Source organism: Dipodomys spectabilis, unplaced genomic scaffold, assembly GCF_019054845.1.
Source record: "Dipodomys spectabilis isolate Male_0828 unplaced genomic scaffold, ASM1905484v1 ptg000115l, whole genome shotgun sequence".
Classification (NCBI taxonomy): domain Eukaryota; kingdom Metazoa; phylum Chordata; class Mammalia; order Rodentia; family Heteromyidae; genus Dipodomys; species Dipodomys spectabilis.
This window is the reverse complement of record NW_024870792.1, coordinates 2,222,454-2,247,843: the sequence shown is the minus strand read 5'-3', so window position 1 is coordinate 2,247,843 and position 25,390 is coordinate 2,222,454. Positions and strand designations below refer to the sequence as shown.

At 39.3% G+C, this 25,390-nt stretch overlaps 1 protein-coding gene across 1 annotated transcript in view; it reads right to left on the bottom strand.

Moving 5' to 3' along the window:
* Positions 1 to 25,390, bottom strand: part of Hecw2 (HECT, C2 and WW domain containing E3 ubiquitin protein ligase 2) — a 215,097-nt gene that overhangs the window by 46,856 nt on the left and 142,851 nt on the right. Inside the window, exons 15-19 of the mRNA XM_042688309.1 lie at positions 22,828 to 22,962; positions 19,243 to 19,345; positions 17,027 to 17,123; positions 6,235 to 6,318; positions 4,832 to 4,941 (exon numbers count right to left, since the gene is read on the bottom strand). Coding sequence (XP_042544243.1) covers positions 4,832 to 4,941; positions 6,235 to 6,318; positions 17,027 to 17,123; positions 19,243 to 19,345; positions 22,828 to 22,962 — 529 coding nt within the window. The remainder of the gene's footprint in view (positions 1 to 4,831; positions 4,942 to 6,234; positions 6,319 to 17,026; positions 17,124 to 19,242; positions 19,346 to 22,827; positions 22,963 to 25,390) is intronic.

Below are 25,390 nucleotides of genomic sequence, written 5' to 3'. Positions count from 1 at the left end.
GGCAAGACGATTGAAAAGCTGTATCATTGAGACCTTGCTCCCAAACCATAAAACAAAACAAAAATTATGGTCAATTATGCTGCTGATCTTTGTCAAGTTCTTTTTTTGTTTTTAATGGCCTTGCTATGTATCCCAGGCATGGCCTCGAACTCAGAATTTTCCTGCGTCTGCCTATCAAATTCCTGTTTTTAATTAATTTCTTATTATCTTTACATTATTATACAAAGAGATTTCAACTCAGTTTATCAATTTGTGAGTACAATGCCTCTTGATCAATTATGAGTACAAGTCAGGTACAATGTCAAGAGATTCCAGAGCAGGAATGTGATTTCTGCTTTAAAAACAAAAATGTTCTTGGAATAATGAGCTAGAATTGTAATGAGAACCAAGTCTGCAAATGAGCTTTCAGGATGTAATACTCTTACAGAGAGAGTACTTTGATTGTGTTTATCATCCATTACAAAAGAGAACCTGATACAAAACACTCTGTTTTAGATCCTGTAAGTGATCAAATGAGGGAACAACTGCATGGATGGTAAACATTATGGCAATAATTTGCAGAAAATTTTTCTCCAGTTATAAATATTGGAGCTGTTTTTCTTTTGTCATCTCTAGGCAGATCTTAAGGGCTTTCATACAGTTGTACACTATTCCCATGTACTATTACAACCTTGCAGTCATAGACAGAGTAAAGAATTCTATCTGGCAAAATATGTCAGCTGACACTAGAAGAAATGTTGACACTAAAGCCTGGAAAAGTCTGAGTCTTTTCTGGCTCTGGGCGTGCATCTTGGAACCCAGATGGCCTCTGCCTAATCCAACACATCTCCAGGCCTCTTCCCTGGGACAGTTTGGATTCCAGTTCTCTCCTGGTCCACTTTCCATTAAAAAAATTCCATGAAATTTATTTTACAATTTCTCCTTAGTGCAAGAACAAATCATTGAGCATTACAATAATTTCCAGCAGGCTCAGCTCGGTGTGGGAACTTCAGGTGGGGGGAGGAACATTTTTGGAAACTGGCACTGCAGTCCTCACATTTTTGCTTTATTCTTTAAGAGCAGTAAAGGCCCTCAGGTTGTGTTTGGAGCTTGAGATGCGCATGTACATACCACTCACTGACAACAGCAAGCTGACGCTCTGAGTTCTCAGATCTTGGCAAAGAAACAACTTATTAAAAAGAGAATAATGCTGAAGGACAAAGCAATGACAGGCATCCTGAGAACACTAGGGGTGAAGACAATGAAGACTACTATGAAAAACAGAGACAGTATCTAGGTAAGGGACGAGGAAGGGAGATAGAGAAGAGAGAATGTATCAAATAAGAGAGTACAGAGGATGTATCCAGGAAGACACAGATTTTGCAGGGTAAAGGGAGGGAAAGATCTTAAGGATCTATATATTGGGAGAACTCATTCCCCCTCATTGTCTACTCCCTCAAGACAACCTTAAGTAAAGACCTACTCAGCCTCCTCATGTTCTCTGAGTAGGTTTTACTTCCCTTGTGTGTGGCTTCATATAGTCCTAGTGTCCTGATAATGCAGTTGTGGTTAAAAAAAAGAAAAAAAAATCCAGCTCTGTTCTGTAACTTTCAGCTATATAACCATCACCACGGACTACAGCATATCCTCCATGTGCTACGAATAGGGAAGCAAGGAGCAATGTAATGTATTTGCAAAGAGTTGCAGCAAATAATGGGTTAAGTGACTTCCTATGTCGTGAAAGTCACAGCTTTGGTTACCTGGAAAATTCACATATGAGAGCACATCTCCAACACTATTAGGTAAATTAGGTGCTATTGCATTGAAATTCCTAGAAATGCACCGCCTAAATAAACTTTGGGGTACCTTATTTGGCACAATAAACCATCTGGTGTTTGCAAAGATCTTTTCCTTCTGGCAAGGCTGAGGTTAGAATTGGCATTATAATAGTCCTAGGAAAAATAAACCTCACATTCCAAAAATTTGACAAATTTGAGGTGAACACTCTTTAGCAGCTGCAGAAAGCGGTGAGTCACACTTTCCGAAGGCCCCCCTCTCCCTGCAGTGCTTGAAGAGACATGTAGATGGGCTTGCAATGAGAACCTAGAAACATTCGTAGGCATTTTGAATGAAGATTATTAAAAATGTATTCCTGTCACAATTTTCACAAGGTGATTCTCACGCCATGAGAGGTGTAGAATTCTAGTCACAAGCTAAAGGAGCAGACCCCTTTAAAAAAAAGCTGGTGGAAATGTAGCTTTTACAAAGGCGTCAGGCCTCCTCAGGGGAAGCCGGCTCCTGGGTCCTTTCTGATCATGTGGAACACGTTATGGCCACTTCCACTGCTATCAGCCAGGACATCCCACACTCAAGATCAAACGAAACCCAATGAAATGGAATAGGCCAAGACTATAGACAGGATTCTTTCTGAAAATTAAAACCACTGCAAACTCTGCTAGCTATTGAGATATATTTGGATTACACATGTCCTTGGAAAAAAAGTTTCCACCAAAGTTTCCAGAATGCGTTTTATCATCACAGTGGATTATACATGTGTATTTGTGACCCTAAAGGAAGAAGTAAATTGAGTCACCATTTGGAATGCACACAAAGTATCACGTTTTGATCGCATGCTTTCATAGAGTTCAGAAGAGACACAATCTGGTAATGTGTGTGTGTGTGTGTGTGTGTGTGTGTGTGTGTGTGTATACATACATACATATGTGTGTATATATTTTTTTTCTCCAGAGAGGCTAGGCCTTTATTTTATACCCTGTATCATTCTGTAAGTGGTCACAATCTAATACATCATCATAGATCAGCTACAGCAAAGATAATGTGTAACTTCATAGATTTCAGATCTAGTGGCCTTTCTTCATACCTCATCCTTCTTGGACTTTTTTGCACAGTTGGCTCTCGTAACCACACCTTGAAAAATTGGATCTCCTGAAATCACTTTTCTAATTCTACTCCAAAATTTGCTGTTTCTCCTTCATTTATTCACTCTTTTATCTCAGCCCATCTCTTAGATAGTGGAGTTACTCATGTTCAACATCCTTATATTATCTTCCTCTAATTCATGCTCTGGGTTTCCATTGCTACCACTGACTATAGGCTGACTTCTAAGCTATCAACCTTCAAACATGTTCAAAGGCAAATTCACTTCACCACTACCCCACATTCCAACCTTATTCCTGTCTTGGTAAGTGGTGCTAACATTTACCTCACGATGTGGACAGTGAGGACCTTCAAATCTGCCAAAGTCTGGGTGTCTCTGCGCCTGCATATCCCTTTAATTCATTCCCTTTCTCTTTCACTGCCCTCCGTAGTCAGCCTTTTATCAGGTCATTGGGCTGAGGCCACAGCCTCCTAAATGGTGCCTCTGGCTTTTCATCCTCTCAGATTCTAAGACACTCTCCTCATTGCTACCAATTTGATCACCATAAAGCAGAGTACTAGTGATGTTCCTCTGTCTGCAAACTTTGAGAGGACTACCAAGTAAAGCTTCAATGACTAATGGGCCCTGGTCTGCCTTTCCAACCTGAGCGCTGAGAAAACTTCCCTTCTCTTGTAATTATTAACTGGCCCTTAAACTACATTCATGCTTCTGTGACTTAACTTACATTACTCTTTTGGCAAGGATGCCCCCTTCCTTCTTGGATGCAACTGTCAAATTCCTGTTCACTATCCTTAGAGACTCCACTCCTGGCTTTTGTCTTCACTGTCCACAAATACTCAATTGGCCCTGATGGAATAATTACTCCCACCTTTGGGAGCAGCTGTTCCCATACATCTCTCTATTGCACAGCGTTACAGAGTCACTGCTGACTCACTGCTCCACCGTGAACCCTTCAAAGGCAAAATCTGTATTCATAAGTTTCTACAACCAAGGCCTAATTTACTGCTTGGATCAGAGTTGGATGCTCAATAAATCTGTGTTACGTGAGGAAATTAATGGGCCTTCTCCTGTTTGCAGTATTCAGTTTGGCTATGGCTTCACTATCATAGCAATATGTAAAGACATATACATTATGCTAAAGAACATCTAGCAGGTTTGTGGTTTTGGTGTTTTGGTCAGTCCTTGTGCTTGAACTTGGGATTGGGCATTGTCCCTAAGCTTTATCGTTCAAGGCTAGCACTCTACCACTTTGGGCCACAGCCACTTCCCATCTAGCAGCCTTAAGGGACACAGTGAATTCTGGTATGTTGAAGTGCGAATGACCCTTTGCTTCCAATGAGGATAAACACAGTTGCGTCTGCAATATCATGACTTCTTCCCTTCAGAAAATACATTTGCTAAGCTTCATTTTTTACTATTCATCCATTTGCTCACTCATTCATTTCCTTCTTTCCAGAAGTTTAAACTTACAAATATTTTATCTGTCCATGTGTTTTCTCTGCTCACTGATCTTTGTTTTTGTTTTTCCTATGTAATCCAGCTAGTGAAAACCATAGGGGAAAATATCCGAGTCTACTACATTGACCCACTCAAATTTCACATTATTTCTTGAGTGCAGAGACTTTATGGCTCATCACATCTGTCTTCTCACTAGAACTTTTTAAATCAAAAAAGCTTGCATACTTTTCACACCCTAACATTTTTCCAAGATGTGTTTGGTATTCCATAATATAATGAAAATAAATTCTATATCTGAGTATGTCATACTTCTAACATTACCTTTCTGTCAAAATGAGTCCCCATGGAAACAAGCTATTTTTATGAGATAGCAAATACCACACAAGTACCTGTGCTAACACTAACCATGTACCCCAAGTGTTCCTATTCCTCGTGATGGACTGACTTTAGGGCCAAGTGCTCAGAGGATTCACTGTGCACAGCAGCTGGACTCACCTGGTGAGTTCTGAGGCGACGACACAGGAGAGCCACGGGGGGACTGACAGTAGCTGGGGTGGAGTAAGGCATGTGGAGGCACATATGACATTATCTCTTCTTCAAATAAACTGGGGAAACAAGAAACAAAATGCCTACTTTAGCCTAGGGGTAGGGAGCAGCCTTGCTTCCACGTGAGAGAAAGCAGATATTTCATCTGTCCCACTGTCCTAGAGGTTCCGTTTATTCTTTTATTCTATCATGACTGAACAGGTATCTTCCTTTCACAGTTTCACAATTTGTAACATATACCTATTCATGTGCACAGGCCATATACGTGTGTGCGCGCACACACACACATAGGTTGTTACAATTACATAAGTGCTCTATAAGTATATATTATTCTTGAGGTTCTTTCTTTTCTTAATCAACAATATTGTAGTATAGCACAGGAGAAAGAACATCACCAAGGCTGAGAAGCAGGATTCCCATAGGTCAGGGTAAATGTAGTGAAGCATCTATGGAAAGTGATTATCTCCTTTGAGTTTTGGTTCAACTACACCGTTAGAAAGGGAAGTAACTTTTAGCAACAATCCTTTGGCAGTCAGAAATACAGTGATAAACGTGGCAACTCTCAAGTGAAAGGCTTTGGGAGGAGGGGGGAGAAATCCCTGAAAAACCTGAATGGAGTTGTTAGCACTCCGGGAAAGATAAACATTGCCTGAGGGGCTCAGCATGCATTTCCTTTAGTTCTACAGAGGCCTTGGTGGTGAGTGTCTGGACCACTGGATAGAGCAAAACATGATTTTATTTTGCCTTGCCTACATCTCAAGGATAATACGGAAGCTGGTCTTTTGAAAACTTGATGGTTTCCCTTCCAAACTATTCTACACTCAAAAGCCAAAGCCAATCTAACCATTATGAAAGACAATACAACTGGTCAGTTTCATGAAGGGCCCTCAAGTTGGAGAGAGTAGCAGGGACCAAATTTCAATGTTCTGATCTGGTCTCCCAAAACTAAACTTGCAAAACCACAAAGTAAATAAATAATATCTTGAATCAGCAAAAAGAGACAAAGCAGAGTTGAAGGGGAAAAGAAATGAAAGAAAATATAAATATGACCTCTGTTCCACAAGGAGGAGCTTAAGCTGTGTATACCTTATTTGGTTACTCTTCTGCTCCCCCTCTGAGTGGGACATTTTATTCATTGTCTCTATGACCTTTCCCCGACATGATTCGATGTTCTTCACCAGCAGACAAAAAACAAAGTCAAACAGACCTCACTGATTTAAGAATGTAGTCTGCAATGACTTCTCACTAAAGCAGCTCTTAAATGTGTAATGTATGCGAAAGCCTATAAGGATAATATTTTCTACAGTGCTTGCTGAGGCCAGGAGCTCCTGGCTGTCAGTAACAGCACATACCTCAGCAACATCACAAGGTCTGCATCACTTGAGAGACGCACCAAGCCAGGGGTCCCTTCAGTTCGGATAAATTGGATCTTCTCCCTGTTCAAAATAAAGAAACAGGTCTAAACATATGTGGTAGGCTTTAGGGATGAAATTTCACACTCAAGTACATTTTTTTTTTGTAATGGTTATAGAATGTGCTGGTAACCTATCACATGGCAGTGATGCTTTGATATTCTAGGAACACATATTCTTGAGAGAGACAGTCTGGCTTTCAAGGAGATTGTGAGGCTGGGGATTTAGCTCAGCGGTAGAGCATGTGCTTAGCACGTATAAGACTCCAGGTTTGATCCCAAGCACAACAGAAGATGGAAACAAGAAAGATTTTGTGGGCATCAACATCTCCCCATTCTCACACTGGGAAAAGAAAGATTATCACATTGCTTTGAAAATTTGCTACATAAACACTACTATAGACAATACTGATCAGTCCCTGCCTTTGAGTTAAAACCGACTATGAGCTTGAATCTAAGCAACAGTTTTAGGGGTTGATTCCCCCTCCTCTTCTAAAAGGATATTCACAAAAAGATTGTCTGGGGGGGAATTTATTTTCCCGAGAGTCTGACCATAAGTTACATGTCATGAGTTTATTCCTCTTGGGATAGATAGGTTCAATACACTGTAATTCCATTATAAAAAAATGACTCCTAAAAAATAAGTGAAATTGTCTTAGTTACCACCACTGGTGAAACAGATGCTGTGCAAATCTGTGCAAAGGCGGATAGAGCTTTACATGTCTACCAGGTGTGCTACCATGCATAGCTGGCCTTGGATCACAATTCTTCTGATCTCTGCCTCTCGAGTAGCTAGCATTAAGAAGCACAAAATTTTCAGATTATTGTACTATTATAGTATGAAATATCAATCTATGATATAAATATTTCAGATCTAGCTCTTATAGAGCATCTTGTTGTTCTGCTTCATATTTTCATGAAGATCCATTTTGCATAATAGTACAGGAAACACCTAATATTTAGCACTGCCACATTTTCTTTTCTGTCCTTTATAGCCAACAGCTAACTACTATTACTTTTTAAAGACTATGAAGAGCTGTATGAACAAGTATATAAAGAAAGTGTACAGAAAGTCAGTTTCCTGCTAGCTTATTGCAGCTTGAAAGCTAGAATCAGGAAGGACATTCTCCACAATTATTAGGCTCTTATGTCTCAAACACACAATGATAGAAATCAAAGCTTACTATCTAGTGGATATTTTGGGGGGAGTAAGAGATAAAAATACTGGCTTAAAAAAGCTGAATTAGAAAAAAACCCCAAACAATTACTTAACCAAAGAAATATTTGTAGAAGGGTCAGTAACAATATGCTTTGATCCTGAAGAATCAAAAGCTATCTCTAACAAATATGCAGTTTATCTCCCTCGTCTGCCATCAAGATGAAGCCAGGCAAACAGAACAAAACCCCAAATCAAACATGCTGACTGCTTTCTCCAGCTTCCTTAACTGGAACTACGCATAATGGGTTGGGTGATGGTAAAGATAATCATGTTCTGGACTGTGGCCTACAGATTTCCAATGAATAAGAAAAATATCATAGCTCATCTGAGTCACAAGGATGATAGGGCAAGGAAAGGAAAGAGAGAGGCAACAGCGAAAGTATACCAACTGGGAAATTTTTCATTGCTTTCTAGATATTAATTACTAATCAGTGAAGGCAACTGGTCCAGTTTTACAGGCAAGTACAAACTAGGGGATGAAAACTAGTTTTCCACCAGATCAGCTCATTTGTCATAATGACAAGCCATGGGTCACATGCTTCTAGGACTGAAATAAGTCATCTGATGTACATCATACCACTAGATACTCCGTTATACTAATATTTATTCATTCTTTCAGCAAACATTTATAAGTACCTACTATGTGCTGGGTACAATTCTCCCACACTGTGGGAATTCAACAGAGAAAAGACAAAGACATTTTGTCCAGGAGTTTACTGTGCAGTCAAAGAGAGAAATCTACAAGCAGTTCCAACAGGAAGTGAAACTGTGTAAATTTTTCTCTTCACTCATCTGAACTCTGTTTAGTCCATGAAAACACATGTATCCTAGATAGTCTTTTATAAAGCCTTTTTATGTGGAAGTAAAAAAGATGTGTGTCTATGGATAGTCAAGAGAGCTGTCTATGGCCAAGGAAGGAAGAGGAGACAGCAGACATTCTCAGAAATGCCCCATCTTTTCTGAGAATGAAATAGGAACTACTGTTCAGCTAAAGGAGATATTTGCCCAATATTCTACAAACTAGTGTTTCTCAAAATGATGTAATTGTATACTAGAAATCTACAGAGAAAGCCCTGAATTCTACAAGTCTTTGTTTTCTTAAGTCAAATTAAAGCATATTCCGGATAATACGGATAACATCTGTGATTAAATACTGCCATGTGACTTGGAGTTGCATGCTCACATTTGTAAGGCAGTTGAGGCCTAGTGATCAGAGATAGACTTTAAAGTGTTGGTGAGCAGGACTGTCTGCCCCAAGGACAACAGAGCCATGATATTACACATGATAGCAATGGTCCCTGTTTACCACTCTCATATCAATTAGAAAGACCAAGACCTTTCTGTTACACTATAAATATGTATTGAAAAGACCAAGCGAGGGGGCTGGGAAGTTGGCTCAGTGGTAGAGCGTTTGCCTTGCATGCCTGAGGCCCCGGGTTTAATTCCTCAGTACCACATAAGCAGAAAAAAATGGAAGTGGCACTGTGGATCAAGTGGTAGAGTGCTAGCCTTGAATTGAAGAGCTGAGGGACAATGCTCAGGCCCAGAGTTCAGGTCCCATGACCGACAAAAAAAATTCTATTAAAAAAATAATAAATTATATGGACCAGCCATGGTGGCACAAGTTCATAATTCCCGCCTTGAAGAAGGCAGAGGGTGATGTCGGAGGCTAGTCCTTATCTGAAAATAACTAGAGAAACAAGGGTTGGAGGAGTGGCTCAGTTGGTAAACCATATGCCCAGCAAGCACAGAGCCCTGAGTTCAAACCCCAGTACTAGCACATACACACACACAAAAGTTAGCCATGTATCCTAAATAATCCATAAAAGATGCCATAATCCATAAAAGAATAAAAGCTCTGCATGGTTTGCAAACAGGAAAGTAGTGGCAGAGTCCATTTAACCCAGATTACATTCAATAAAATAAAAGCAGTTGTTAATGTGAACATAATAGGTACGCTGTACTTCTTTTCCTTTTAGCATAGAAAATAAAACATTTGGTTTCTATAAGTTTCCCTGAGTCTAGTCAGTGTGTGGAATTAATATAACTAACTCAAGAGATGTTATTAAAGACACATTTGGCTATGCTTTGGTCTGAATATTCCTTTAATATGTTTGTTCATTTATTTTGTTAATTATAGAGTTAAAATGAATCCAGAATGAAGAAACTCTACTTACCGGTTTATAATGAGAATTACAAATTGTTTTGAAATGTGGGTTTACTGGGGGCTAAAGCTCTTCCTCCTTCCTATTCCATCTTTCATATTCCCACATAATCCTAGCCAGCACTATGCTGTGCACATACAATTTGTAAAATACAAACCAGGCATAAATTCAGTGAATGGAAGAACAACAGATATGACTCCTTACAACGCTCTCTGACTTGGCAGTAAACAATCTTTCCATTATTATTTTCTTTTGTGGCAGGGAAATAAGACTGCTTACTAAACCAGGATTCACTGAGGGAAGTGCAGATGTAGGTGAGGAGGTCATTTCTCATTTGTCAACACAAATGCTGAACTGTGTATACTGACAACTTCAGAAAGAAGTTGAAGCGTGTGCTAGCTCTCAGGCTCACCATACTCAGGCCTTCATAACCACTTCCTCCCATGCACAGAAGAGCAACTTTTGTAGGAGATCATTTGAGGACAATAAACACAGTCTCAAGACTGGAATTCCCACTGAAAATATTCTCATTGAAACCAACCAACATTTTGGTGAAGTTAAAGAAGGGCATGTACTCAGAAACAATCAGAAGCAGCAATGCTCTAAACCACAAACCTCTCTGGATTGCAGCCTCTGTACCCCCAGGTTCCTGAAGTTCAGCAACACACATGATTTTAGAACTGCCCAAGGGTGCTTTTACAGCCATACCTTTGACTTCTCCAATAGCATAATGTCCAGAAAGGAAAATTGGTGTTAGTCGTTCATGCTCATCATCATAGTCACAGGGGACTGTCTGACTAGACAGTGCCTTTCCAAAGCCAAGCAGTAGGAAAGCTAACTTTACTGTCTGTCTCCTATTATATAGATTCAATTTGGAAATATGGCTTCTCACAGTCATGTAATTCTTATGGACGCACAGAAATAACATGAGTCAGCCACATGTCTACGAACAAAATTTGGTCATAAATGGATATAAAACATCTCCAAGCTAAGCACTACTTAACTCTCTTTGTTTCCTCATCTTAAAAAAAGCCTAATTAGAATGCAAATGAAACAGCCTAAAGCCTATTATATAGTAATTCCACAAAAAATCATTTAACTAGGGACACAGGTGGACCCAAGCAACAATGAGATGTACAAGTCGTTATGTCCAAAAACAAACTTAACAACTTTGGTGGAGGGTAGGGGGAGGACCGGGTGGGGGGAGGAGGGGAGTATGGGAAGGGATGGGAAGGGGAAACAACTAAGAGGCAACAATGCTTGATAAGAGATGTACTCATTATCTTGCCCATGTAATTGTAACTCCTCTGTACGGTATTCTCACAATAAAAAAAATATATATATAAATTTTAAGCTTTTAAATAATTAGGTAGACCTCACTCTTCTTCATCCTCATCCTCCTCTCTTCTTTCTCAAGTGACCAGTATGTTGGAAACTATCAAGCTAGATTTCTGGTTCAAATGTTGGCAAGCCATTCTAATTACACTTCTGGCTCATTCCACAAATGGTTGTGAGGTCCCTACATGGTATCTGTAGAATACCATACAATATTGCAGAAAAGATACTGTCCACTCCATAAAACCAAAACAAAGTTGTTAAGGGAAAAGGCAAAAACCATACAAAGGGCTAACATTTTTTATAATCCAGTAGATGATGAGAATTATGACTGAGCAAAGTAAAATATGTACATCAACCCCTGGCCCACAGTTACCATTTTGTGTGTGTGTGTGTGTGTGTGTGTGTGTGTGTGTGTGATCTCATCAACCTGTGGTAAATAATGATCCTGATATTAAATAGAAAATTCTAGGAAGAAAACAATATTCTAAGTTTTAAGTGAGTTTTAGAGTATATTGTTATAATTGCAATTTTATTGTGTTGTTCTTATTAATTCCTTGCTGTGACTAACATAAATAAAACCTTATCACAGACACATATGCATGTTTAAAGGGTTCAGTTCCATGCACAGTGGGAGAAAACCGTTGGGGTGTTAGAATATTACCTCTATGGATGAGAGGGTAAGAGTTATTACTATAGAAAAAAACACATTTTGGATTCCAGGAAAGGAGTTTTATTACACAGAAAAGCACCTAGCTTAAAACATCTTTGCTAGCTGGGCCCTGGTAGCTCATGCCTGTAATCCCAGCTACTCAGGAGACTTGAGATCTGAGGATCATGGTTCGAAGCCAGTCCAGGCAGGAAAGAGTGTGAGACTCTTATCTCCAATAAACTACTCAAGAAAAAGCCAGAAGTGGTGCTGTGGCTAGTCTGAAGCACAAAGAGACTCAGGGGCAGTGGTTAGGACCTCCCCAGGACCAGAGGGAAAAAAAAAATCTTACCTAAGGCATTCTAACAGCTTGAACCCTAAGCCTGAAACCTGAAAACTATCTAAGATATATTTGAAGGTATAACTAGTTTCCTATTTTTATTAATTGTAATATTTTGTTACACATCTGTTAAGTATTTTAACTGAAAATATATTTAGGAATTGATAATTAGCTATAATTCCCTGTATTTAGTTTTAAAATAAACATGCCCATAAAAATTGATGACTTTGAGCTAAACAGCACAAAAAGGGACAGGTAGAAATAAGCCAGTGTTTCTAAACAATAATAACAATAATATAAAATACTGGGCTAAGGGGGAAAAATAACAGGGGGGACCGACTTAAGGAAAACAGTACTACAAAAACTAGTAGTTTCCTATAGTTTGGCAGTTATAATTTTGAAGATTAAAAGAAATGTCAACCCACAACAGAAACAAAAACACAAAATCCTCGGATTTTCTTATAGAAAGGTAACAAAAATTCTGTTGTAAGAAGTGAAAGTATCACATGTATTATAGTTACAAAATTAAAAATAGATTACTGTAAATATGTTAGTTGCACCCAAATTAAAATAAAATACAATCTTAAAATCACAGTGTAATTTTAAGAGGTAAAAACACTGTTCAAAACTTTATCTGGATAACACTGTACACTAGGGAAATTTAGCTAAATTAGCAAGTGACTTGTTCTGCTATCATTTTCTGAAATCTAAAATGACACAGAAAAATATACACAGACACATAAATTAGTGCATGGAAATGTTAAACTTTGAGCCAGGAGACAACAGCTTGTGCCAAATTCTAGCTATTTAGAAGGCTGAGATCTGGAGCATCCTAGAAAAAATTGAGAGAAATCTATCTCCAGTTAACCAGCAGCATGCCAAACTAGAGATGTAGCTCAAGTGAACAAAAAGCCAACTGAGAACTATAGACTTTAGTTCAAACCTAGGTACCAACACACACACACACACACACACACACACACACACACACACACACACACACACACACACACACACACACACACACACACACACACACACACACACAGATTCAATTGTATATTTTTTTTATGTCATTCTTCAGGATGGTGCTATTTAAGGTGAGCTGGACTTTTAGGAGTAGAGCCTTGCTGGAGGTCCTTGGTCACTGGGGATTGTGGGCCCCTTGCCTTTACTTTTGTTACTTCCTGGTCATGAGGTGAGCAGTTCTCTGTGGTCTTCCTACCACTGTCAGCCTGCCCAGTCCCCAGAGGCCAAAGGCTATGGGCTCTGAACTGGAACCTCTAAAACCAGAAGCTAAAATAAATCTTTTTCTCTAGGTAAGTCAGTTATCTCGAGAATTTTGTTTTAGTGACAGCCACATTTTGCTATCAAAAAATATCACTGAAATAGGAGATTAGAAGAAAACCAGCTGGTACTCCACCCCTGTAATTTGTGGGAATAACCCCTAACCATGCAGTTTTTAACTATATGAAACAAAATGTTCTCTGGGATATACAAAAACTTCCCCTTTCACATTGTTATGATAAGCAAATTACTTGACTACCAAAAACTTTTCAAAAAATGAAAGCACAGTGTGGCACATTCTCTGGGTAAGAGGAGTGGCCTGATTTCATTGATGGCTTCCTTCTATTTGGATGACTATCTACCTACACACACTTTCTATGGTCACAGTTTGTCCAGGGCTTTTAAAAAAGTGAATCCATTTCAAAGCCTGTCAAATAGTTTCATCATAAAAGATTGCCATATGAGAGGTTCCTCAAAAGACTACACATAGAACTCCCCCCTATGACCCAGCAATCCCACTTTTGGGCATTTACCCAAATGTTTACAAACAAGACCACACTAAAGCTACCAGCACAATTATGTTTACTGCAGCATTATTTACCATAGCTAAGATATGGAACCAACCCAGATGCCCCTCAGTAGATGAATGGATCAAGAAAATGTGGTATATATACACAATGGAATTCTATGCCTCCATCAGAAAGAATGACATTTCCCCATTTGTTAGGAAATGGAAAGGCTTGGAAAAAATTATATTAAGTGAAGTAAGCCAGGCCCAAAGAAACATAGGTCCCATGGTTTCCCTTATATGCAATATCTAGTATATGTATGAGTCAAGCGGAAAAGGTCAGATAATGTGATGTTAGGAGAAAGATCCCTTAAATATGTATTTTAATGTTTTTGTTTCTTTCATGCATGTGTTTCTAACGCATTTATAAGATTATTTCTTTGTTGCTTTGTATGTCCCTCCCCCACAGTGTAACCCCCGCTTTCGCTATATTTGATGTCAGTATAACTTATGGAGGAGATGGGGACAAACAAGTCGTTTAAGGATTCAGGTGGACCTGTTGCAACAATGAGAAGTACAAAATGTCATGTCAAAACAAGCTTTACAATGTCGGTGTGGGGGGGGAGGGGGGGAAGGATTGGGTGGAGGGGAGGGGGTAGGCTGGGAAGGGAGGTGAAGGGTAAACAAAGGAGGAGGCTGCAATGCTTGGTAAGAAATGTATGCATTATCCTGCCCATGTAATTGTAACCCCTCTGTACAGTATGTTCTCAAATAAAATAAAATAAAATTAAAAAAAAAAAAGATTGCCATATGAGATCTACGTGAGAAGATGGTATAGGGGACCGCAAATGCCACTGAAAAATAAACTCTAAATAAAATTCATTAAAAAAGCAATCTTAAGAAAGTAAAGAGATATTTAGGATTCGAAAAAGCAAAAAGAAAACAAAAAATATGCATGTAAGCTACCAATGGAGCCTTCGTTTCTCCTCTCCCACACCCTGCCCCCAGTTAGAATCAGCTAAGAGCCTGTCATAAAAGGCTAAGGATAAAGCGAGGTGCCCTATGCAAGTAGATGAACTCATTCATCCTCTCCATTGATGGAGATTTAAAAATACAATTATTTTAAACAAGAATGTGCACTGCAGAGAAAAAGTGAAACCATAATTCAGTATCTTCTTTCTTGTTCTTTTTTTTGGCGGGGGGAGCTAGGGTGCAGTTGGGGGGGCGGAGCTAGGGTGCAGTCAGAGGAAGACACTGATGTGTGTGTTGTATGTGGTGTGTGTGTATGTGTGTGTGTGTACATATGTTGTAGCTGGAGCTAGTAGAACTAGGAGAAAATAGTTTTGTTTTGTTTTCAATTCTGTGGTTAGGAAAGAAGAGAAATTTTGCTTTTGTTTTGTGGTCTTAAATCTCTAAGGTCTTTCATTAAACCACTGAGGCGCTCATTTGTATAATTTTATAACTAATTGTCTTACATGGGATTCTATAGGGAATCTTGGGTTACAGAGGGGAGACGTATGAATCTAACATGCAAAATTTACACTTGTATCATCTTCATACTTTTTTGGTGATTGAGAACAGCATGTTTGTTAGCACTGAGACTTGAGTTTAGTATTCACCATGTGAAACTGGGATTTCTGGATAAGCAACATTTGAGTGTCACACTTAAAATTTTGTGGAGCTATAATTTTTAGAAACATAAAAGAATGGAGATATGGTAAAGGGAGGTGAATTTGTTCAAAAGTACACTGTGTGCACATATGGACAGATTTACAAAACAAGCCCCCTCATAATACTAATGCATGCTAATTCAAAAATAAAACAATAAAAGGTAATGACAACTTTAAAGATATGAGAAACTGAAAAAATCATAAGACTATTTGGTCATTTATAGTCAACTCAACAAATATATATATACAAATATATACATATATAGAAATATGTATTTTTCTATAGTTGTATATATGTATGTGTCTATACTTGTATATATATGTATAAATAAGCTTATATATGCACATATATATTCACTATTTGCAAAGAGCTATTCTCTAGCTGTTTGAGCAGTAAGAGAAGAAACAAGGAGTTACAGGAAACTCCTATCTGTCTGGATCTTATAATCTAATTGGAAAATAAGGGAAAGGAACCTGAAGAATCAAATTAAAGTACAAATCTAAATAGTCAAAAGAGTATAAAGAACAGCTAGACAATTACATGATTACTCATCGAGCTGTGTCTAGGTCAGAGGTTATTACAACTGGCTGTACATGAGAATTACATGAACAGGATTAAAGAAAACCATTCTTGGGCTTTACCTATAATGTCCTGAATTGAATTTCCAGATAGATGTGGGAAGACAGGGATATAGATTCCAAAAAGGAGGAGGAATTAAGAGGATTGAGACTTTGCATTTTGCATTGTAGATTCCCAGAAAATCCTGATGAGAACAGTTTATCACAAAGTAAGTCAAGTGAGTGGACCAATATTTGAGAACCACTCCTGTCAGCCAGGATGGCACCACTGGGAAAATATGTATTTCCACTAATAAGGGAAGTGTGTAGACCAAATGGACTTTGGGTTAGGTGAGATTTTTCAGCAGAAGTTCCCTCATTTTTATTCCCCACTGATGCCTAGCACATTGAAATTGAGAAATACAAGTTTAAATCATGAGGGTGAGCTCCAGAGAGCAATTAAAAGGTTTCAAGGAAGGAGAAATTGCCCTGGGCTTTCAAAGAAAGGTACTTCTTGCCAAACTGAGAAAAGTTTGCCAGGGAAGAAGAACAGAAGTCCTCAAGAAAGTAAAATGGGTCTAAAAGTATGATGCACAGAACAGTTGTTAGAAGATAGGGTCCATACAGGAGAACACAGCTGGAGAGAGGAGCAGACAACTAGCATGGGTTCCATTGTGGGGGTGTGTGTGTGTGGTGTCTGTGTCTGTGTTTAATAGAAAAAGGTTAGTGTTTTACTCTTTTTCCTGGTAATCTGTGTCTGTGGTATGTTCTTAAGCTTCAAAACTTCTTGTTTCTTTTCTATAGGTCTTTTTTAAGGAGGGTTCTAGACTGTTTGGAATTTTATTCAACTTAACTTGAGTTATTGTTAATGACATAAAATGACATGATGCCTTTGTAAACAATATCGAAAGAAAACATAAATTTATAAGACAACTATTACTGTTATCAGGAATTAGTTTGGTGGCTAGTATAACTTGAGCCAAATCCCCAAATCCCAGTTACCTGAGTGAGTGGTTCCTGGTGAGATCCGGTTGACGCTCTTGCAGAATTTCAAAGATGTTGGGTTGTCGCAGAAATGCAACAATCTTGTCATTGTAAGCTGAAACATCAGAAGAAACCACTCTTTGTTAAAAAGTCTATTATCAGTTATGTACATATGTTTAAAATTCTTAAAAATCTATTTTCTGCCAATATTCATTGCACTTCAATTCATGGTCACCATAGCTACTTACATTCCAACCTTGTGTCTAACTTGGAAATGTCTCCTGCTATCTGGTGGCTTGCTTAAGTGTTCTTATTCAACTGACTTAATGAGCCATATTTATTGTCAAATGACCATTCATCAACAACATTCTACAACCTGACCATTTTCATAAAATCAACCTCAAGGCCAGGAATGGTTGCATATGCCTGTAATTCCAGCACGTGGGAGGCTAGGGCAGGAAGACTGAAAAATTCAAGCCATTAGATTGGGCTATGTAGTGAGATCCTTTCTCAAAAAAATTTATCTTCCAGGGGCTGGGAAGGTGGCTCAGTGGTAGAGCGCTTGCCTTGCATGCCTGAAGCCCTGGGTTTGATTCCTCAGTACCACATAAGGAAAAAGCCGGAAGTGGCGCTGTGGCTCAAGTGGTAGAGTGCTAGCCTTGAGCTGAAGAGCTGAGGGACAGCACCCAGGCCCAGAGTTCAGGCCCCATGACTGGACCCCCAAAAAAATTCTCTTCCAAAAATGAGGACAAAAATGGAAAATCATTTTACTGGTTAGCTATTAGCCCAACAGAGAGGCGAGGAGGTAGAACCAGAGTCCCCTAGTTACCCTTAGGTAATATTCTTCCTCCTTTTCTTTTTTCTTTTTACAAATATTTTTAGTAGTTTTGAATTCAGAGTCATGCCTCTAGCCCTTTTGCTTTAGATTAATTTTCAGATAATAGTCTCTGGACCAAGAAGTTGGGATTCCAGGCATGAGCCATCATAGATTTTGAAACAATGATTTTATAGCACTTTAAGTTTTCAATTACATTTGATCTCTTATTAGTAGTGACACAATAAAGTGTAGATTGTTAGACGTCAGCACTAGATTTCTTTTTAGCCAGGAGTTACCACACTTCAAGTCATGATCATTATATTATATATCATGACCAAACGTGTTGGGATTTTTTTCCCCTTTTGGCAGGACTGAGGTTTGAACTCAATGTCTATCACATAAGCCACACCTCTACCACCTCCCCTTTTGGGATAGAGTCCCACATTTTCCTGACCTGGCCCACATTCTTCCTAATTTATACTTCCTGCTGTAGCTGGAATGACAGGAGCACACAGCCATGCCCACACCTATTTTTACCTTTTTGTTCAGATGGGAATTCTCAAGGACTTTTTGTCTGAAATTGTGGGCCTTTGGATCTTAAAGTAAAATTTTCATTACAAAACCAGACACTTGCGCAGCTCCAAGCTCAGATGGACAGGGAGCCTCACGTCAGTCGGTCCATTCTTCCTGTCTCATGAGTCCCAGGTTCGAAAGCCACAGATCTTCTTTGACTTTGTCATGTTAGCAGGTGTATAGGCATACACCCATTTACTTTTATGTTATCAAGCATGTATTATTGTTTTTGTGTCAGTACTCTGACTTGAACTCAGTACATTGTGTTCTCCCTCAGCTTTTTCACTTATGGCTGGTACTTTCCCCTTTGAGTCATGGTTAATTTGAGATAAAAGTCTCTTGAATTTGTGTGGCCGTGCTGGCTTAAAATCTAGATCTTCCGATCTCAGTGTCCTGAGTGGCTAGGATTATAAGCATGAGCCTCTGGCACTGGGCTTTAGTTTATTATTTTAGAGGATCTTACTGCCTTCTATTTTGTTACCTAACCCCTTAACAATGTGTTCTTTTTACTTGACTCCTTTGAGTGTACATGCCATATGTAAATTCTGTCTCGTGCCATATAAATTCTGTCTGAAGCATTAAATAAATCCTAAGTATATGGTTGTCCAAACAATTAATGATTGAATGAGGTATTTTTCCTTGATGCCCACAAATTAATACTTCCACTTAGAAAAGGCAGAATAGTATTGAATAGCCTTATCCCATAAGGTTTTGTTATACCATTCTTGAGAAAAATGCAATAGGTTGTAAATATCAAGCTAACATAACAGGGAAATGTCAGCACATTAATCATATGCAGTGAAAGGCAAACACAGAGAGAGGTTTCTAGGCAGGGGTGACATACCCACTGGAACCATGTCCTGATACTGTGGCCTACTGACTGTATTGAATGTACTGGATGGCCGGGGAAGAACTGGTGGTCCTGCATGCCGAGAATCTTCTCCTACCTGCAAAATGCAAGCAATGTTCACATTCTGCACCAAGAGCTATATATCAACATCCCAAACCAAATTGTACAAACCATCTAACAACAAGCATGGCAGAGTATCAACCAATCAGGACAGACGCCAGCTGCTGCAACAGAGCTGACACAGCTCTCAGTCCTCAAAAGCTCGCTCTACTGGCTTAACCTAGGAAAGGTAGAAGCAGCCTCATCCTGGGACAGTGACTATGCTCAATACATGAAAAGCAGTTCAATACACTCATAATTATTGAGGCTGGGCAGCTAAATAGCAGGCTTGTCGATCAGGAATAACTACTGCATGGGCAGAACACCAACCTTCTGCAAGACAATCAAAGGGAAGAGTGGGTGGTAGAACGTTCACTGGGGCAGGGCCAAGATAGTTTTTTTTTACTTTTTGGCCAAGGCAGGCCAGGGAATTCCCTGCCTCAGCAGAGGAGGGACAGACGGAGAGCAGCAATCTCCCCTTAGGGTTCTGAGTTAGTGGATTATCTCTTTAGAAGCAATTTTGTATGCCTATCAGAGCACCTGGCGTAACAGCTCTTTCTGGTTTGAGGCTCCACAACAGGGAGCTAACAGTAGCAGGTGTGGAGGATCTAAATAGATTGTCCTCACCTGAATTATTTATGGCAGCTACTAGAGTTCTAGACACTCATTTCTACAAGTAGATAACCAAAAATACCCATTCCAATTCCTACCAAACTCTGAAATTACAGGAGCTTCTGTTCTAGCATTTCTACTTCCCATGACAGAAATCTTTTAAGATAAGGGGAATAGAGTGAGGATAAGAGAACAAGGGTTAAAACAGCATTGGATTTATGTCATTACTTGTAGAATTACCTTCTATTTCTACCCACTAGAAGCTTCCTGCCTATTTTTGTCCTGTTGTTCAGTTAGTTAGATGTTTACTAAGGCCTTTCCTAAAGGCCCTCACACTAGAAGTAGGCTTCACACCTTTCCAGGCCTGCTTATCCTTCAGGAATGTTCTCTCTCATCCCCAAAGTGCAGTTCAAAGAGCTCCTGCTCCATGAAATCTTTTCTGCCCTGCCCTTCATGCTGAAGTTCAGCACAACCTTCCCACAGCTCCCATACTGCTTAATATAGGAATTCAAAAAACAAACAGTTCTATTACTAACAGTTTCTATTACATGTCAATTATGCCTCAGTGAAGCTGGAAAGACAAAAAAGGGATAAAGATCTATGATTATCTGACAGGAGTTGTTAAATTTAGTATGTTTCTTTCCCAACTACTAAAACACATTTATAAGGGACTTTTCATAATTTTGCTCATTTGACTTAAGATCTTCTGTTTTCTCTCTTTTTGAGAACAGGAAACATGTGTTAATTATTTGCCTTCATTGCCACCACATTTCTACATTGCAGGCGGCATTTGGTGTTCATTTGCTGGAGGCAAAGCGACACCACTATTGCTACTGATTGGAAAATTGGCTGAGTGAATATGAGATGGTGGCTACAAAGACTCTTCAAGCTTCATCAGCTTGCTTCTCTTGAGTTTTCAGCTTTGAGGAATGGACTCAGCCATTCGGAGGAACTCAAACCATTAACTACCCATTGTCTGACAGAAGGCTTATCATTTCAATACACCCATATACGTGCTTTCCCTCCTTCCTCGATGTTGCCATGTATCATCTTTTCCCCAAACAGCTAAAGGTCTCTGAGACCTCACTTCTTAAAACCATAGACAATCCCTCTGATAACATACTTCCAGCAGCTGTGGTATAAACATAAAGTTTTGCCCATACAGTGGTTGAATACTGAGTCTGCAGGGACTGTTAGCCATGTTGCACTGCTCAGCTGCTGTCCATAGGAAGAGAAATCCTCATTCAAGTTTGAATGTGCTTCTGAGGACCCCCTCCTCCAACAGGATACTGTAGACCAGACCATGGAAATAACCCAAGTTCTAAAGTAGAGGGATTGCAAGAAAGTGTAAATACAACAATCGATCTCCTGTATGTTTTTCCAGGAAAATATACAGTACAGCCAGCTTCAGCTTGCGAAGTCATGACAAGTAGCTGAAATGCACTGGTCATGTGACTGGGTCAGACATTATGCTACCCAGGTCCAAGGGTGAAAGAGCTGTTCTGCTTTTAAGATGACTGTTAGTGTTTTCCAGTTCACCACTAATGGTTTACAGGACAGCAAGGTAAAGATTTATTGACTACTCATAAAACCATAAATATTTTGGTGCATACCTCATCCTGCAGGTGCATATATCATTTTTATATGAGCTTCTCATATATATTCTTCTACAACCAGCAAACACGCAATGCATTAAAGTAAGTATGTAAATCATGAGGGGAAATTCCAAGGATGCAATTTTGATTAATTGAATCCAGTTATTTATTGCATTCATAATTTTGCAGAAGGAAGGCTACAAAAATATTTGACCTCTGATATTGAAAATATGATATGCACTTAGAAAAGGCATGCAGGAAAGGAATCTTAATTCTATTTGTCTAAGGGAATTTTTAGAAACAATGTACATCAAGCCACAACAACATACGCCCCCACATCTAAAGCATGCCTTGTATTTATTTAAGCTGTTAAAAGAAGTGAAACCAGAAGGGATACTGCTCTGGGTGAGGACATTGGGGGGCCCTCATGTGGCTACCATGGGCCACTGCAAACTGCCAGAGAAGCACAGAGGAGCATCAGCCATTCTCAGCTCAGCCCATTTTCCCTGAGCACCTGCTACATAAATCATCTCTCCTGGCTAACTCTTAACTTTAGAGAATGCCAGTGAGGATTCCACAAACCCGTAGCCTTGGATGAATAATGGAATGTAATCCAACAAACCTTGCTTCAGAAACTTCCCTATACTTAAAAGCTTTATCCCATTAAAAGGCAGATTATAATGTAGTACAATATAATGTAGCTATTATAGTCAATGTACATTACGTAAAAAAATGAACTATGTAACTTGAGGGTAGAGGCAGAGGGAGAAAACAGGGGAGAGTGATGGAAGGGGTGACATTGACCAAGAAACCTTGTACTTGTAACTTGACTTATCAGATTGTAACCCCTCTGTATAACTACATAATAATAATAATAAATAATAATGAGGGAGGAAAGGTATATTAAGTTCTCCTTATGACATTGTTCTTGGTTATACAAAATGGCATGTTATTATCATCTTCTACTGAACTTTTAGTACATTTTTAGTACTTTACCAATTCCCTCTCGCCTTTCTCTGAGTTAATAAAAGAACTTTTAAAATCTTTCCTCATATGTCCTACCTCTCTTGTAAGTTTGCAATCTAAGCTGGGTATTTTTCCAGGAAAAACCCCATCCATATTACAAAACTTTGCAGCCTCTACGTGACATTCTTTAGACCAAACCAAACAAAGAAAAATTATTACAAAAAGCCAACCTCATTCCACAAAACATCATGTCCTAGGAGCTTCCCTCAACCAACAGGTCTTTCTTTGCCTAAAGCATGGGACTCACCTCACCCGCGCTGTGGCTGCGCTGCCTGGTCAAGTGCTGGCGATGAACCAGGGCGCTGGTGGGCCGAGTGCTCTGCAGTGGGAGGCGAGGATCGATGAATGTGGTGGTGCGGGAGTTGTGGTCGACAAAAAATGCCTAGGATACAATCACTGAATGAATAGACAAGAATAGGCCACGTGCGTCTCAGCTGATCTAGACTATTACTCACTCAAGAAAAGACTAACTTGTCCCTAGTGATCTGAGCTCCATTTTCTCATCATTTCTAATGTGTGGAGGCATTGCTTCTTACCCCTCAGGAGAGAGCAGATAGAGAAAGCCAATGGTTATTCTCATGCTTGGTTTTAGAAAATACTCCAAGATGCTGGATGGAAGAGTTTCATAGCTACTTTCTTAGATAAGGAAGCCAATACACTAATAAAGGACCTCTAGAACTTTTATGCCCAAGAATGGAAGCATACAACTACCCAGTCATCACCCTTCCATTTGTCTTCTTTACTGTTGATCTTTTTGCCCATCTTTTTCTCCAAAGCAGAAATAAAATTAGTTGTGTCTTTAAGCCAGGGAAAATTTTCTCAAGGGTTTTCCATAGTTTCCAATACAGCATGTCTTATAGCACAAATTAAGTCTACAAAATAGCACTTTAAAAAAAATTAAAAAGGGCTGGGCACCAATGTTTCACACTTGTAATCCTAGCTACTCAGGAGGCTGGATCTAAGGACTTCAGTTGGAAGTCAGCCTGGTCATGCAAGTATGTGAGACCCTTATCTTCAATTAACCATCAGAAAGCTGGAAGTAGAACCGTGGCTCAAGCTCTAGAGCACCAGCCTTGAGCAAAACAGCGCAAGGCCAGTGCCTAGGCCTTGAATTCAAGCCTCAGGACTGGCGCACACATGTGCGTGCACGCACGCGCGCGCGCACACACACACAAATAAATAAACAAAATATTCCAAGAGATGGCAAAAATGTGATCTTAGATCTTGGAAAGATAGCATGAGCATGGACCTCGGAACTTCTTTGGACTGAGCTCTTTAGGTTTTCACCATACACAGGTATTACAAAGTTGTTGCCACCTGAAACTTCAACATCATTCACTTGTTTTTCTCTTTTCCTACACAGCCAGACACCAAGCCCTTCCATTTCCCCATTACCGTGTCCTTCATTTGCCAATCCCCTGCCCCTGCTGTTCTCCTACCCCTGCCCCAAACAAACTTGAACACCACCTTATTAATTCAGGGCTTTATCGTATACGTGAAAGTAGTGGTAGTTTCTCATTTTTCCCCACATCTCCATTGCCATCTTTCATTAAGCTGCCAACTTATTATAATAATATTTCTTCTAGACACCTTGATTATGTCACTACCCCACACCAAAGTTGCAACCATTGACTACTGTTACCGAGAAATCATCTCACTGTTTTGCTCTATTTGCACATCTCTAAAAATCTCCTTCTAACCCAAGTGCCTTTCTAGTTCAGTCATTCACCACACACCCAAATTCTTATCACATACCAACCATGACTCTTGGAAAAGCTGCTTATGTCTCTGAGCTATGGATTTTTAGAAAATATCTCTCCCTCACTAGTAATAAACATTTTGCCGCCACAGTATGTTAGAAGGGTGGAAACCATGTCTGCCATGCTTACTTTGTGTTGATGACATGAAATCAGGAATGAGCATAAACGTAGTGAGAATTTAATCCAACATAGAAAGGCATTTGTGTCTGTTAGACAATAAAACTTTACACAAGCACTATTTATCATTCCCTTTGGGACAAATATGGTCCAAGTTTTCAAAGTAAAGTTTATTTAAAATAATGATGAAATCCATTATTGGAAGTACATTAAAACTGTAAGTTTGGCTAAGTGCCAGTAAGTAGTTCATGCCTATAATCCTAGATATTCAGGAGATTGAAATTTGGGTATTGTGGTTCGAAGCCAGCCTGGGCAGGAAAATCTGTGAGACTCCTATCTTCAAATAACCACCAAAAAAAATTGCAAGTGGAACTCTGGCTTAAGTGATGGCCTTGAAGACAAAAACTCAAGGACAGCATCCAGATTCTGAGTTCAGGACCATCACACAGGCACACACAATGTCTTTAGGCCTTGAAGACAAAAACTCAAGGACAGCATCCAGATTCTGAGTTCAGGACCATCACACAGGCACACACAATGTCTTTAGTTTCCAGTGGTAAAATAAAGTTCATTGACTCACCAAAGATAAAGTAACTTTAAGGATGGGCAGAAAACTCAGTATCTAGGTAAAGACTAGGCACATGACATACAAAAAAGTAACTTAAGCAAAATGAACTGACTTTCCAAACATCCCTAGGACCTGCAAGACTAGGGATGAGAGATAGAACATCATAGGACAGAAAGTCTTTAAGATCCTTTTGTGGATATGAACAAGCTACCTGATTAGTATTTACAAAGTAGAAGGTACCAGGTACCAGACCTGGAGTCTGGAAAAAAAAGACTAGCATGGCTCTGAGCTCTCATTCTATCAGTTATTGTCCATGTAACCTAGAGCCAGTAACCTAGGAATGAATATATCTAAGCAAATTCAAA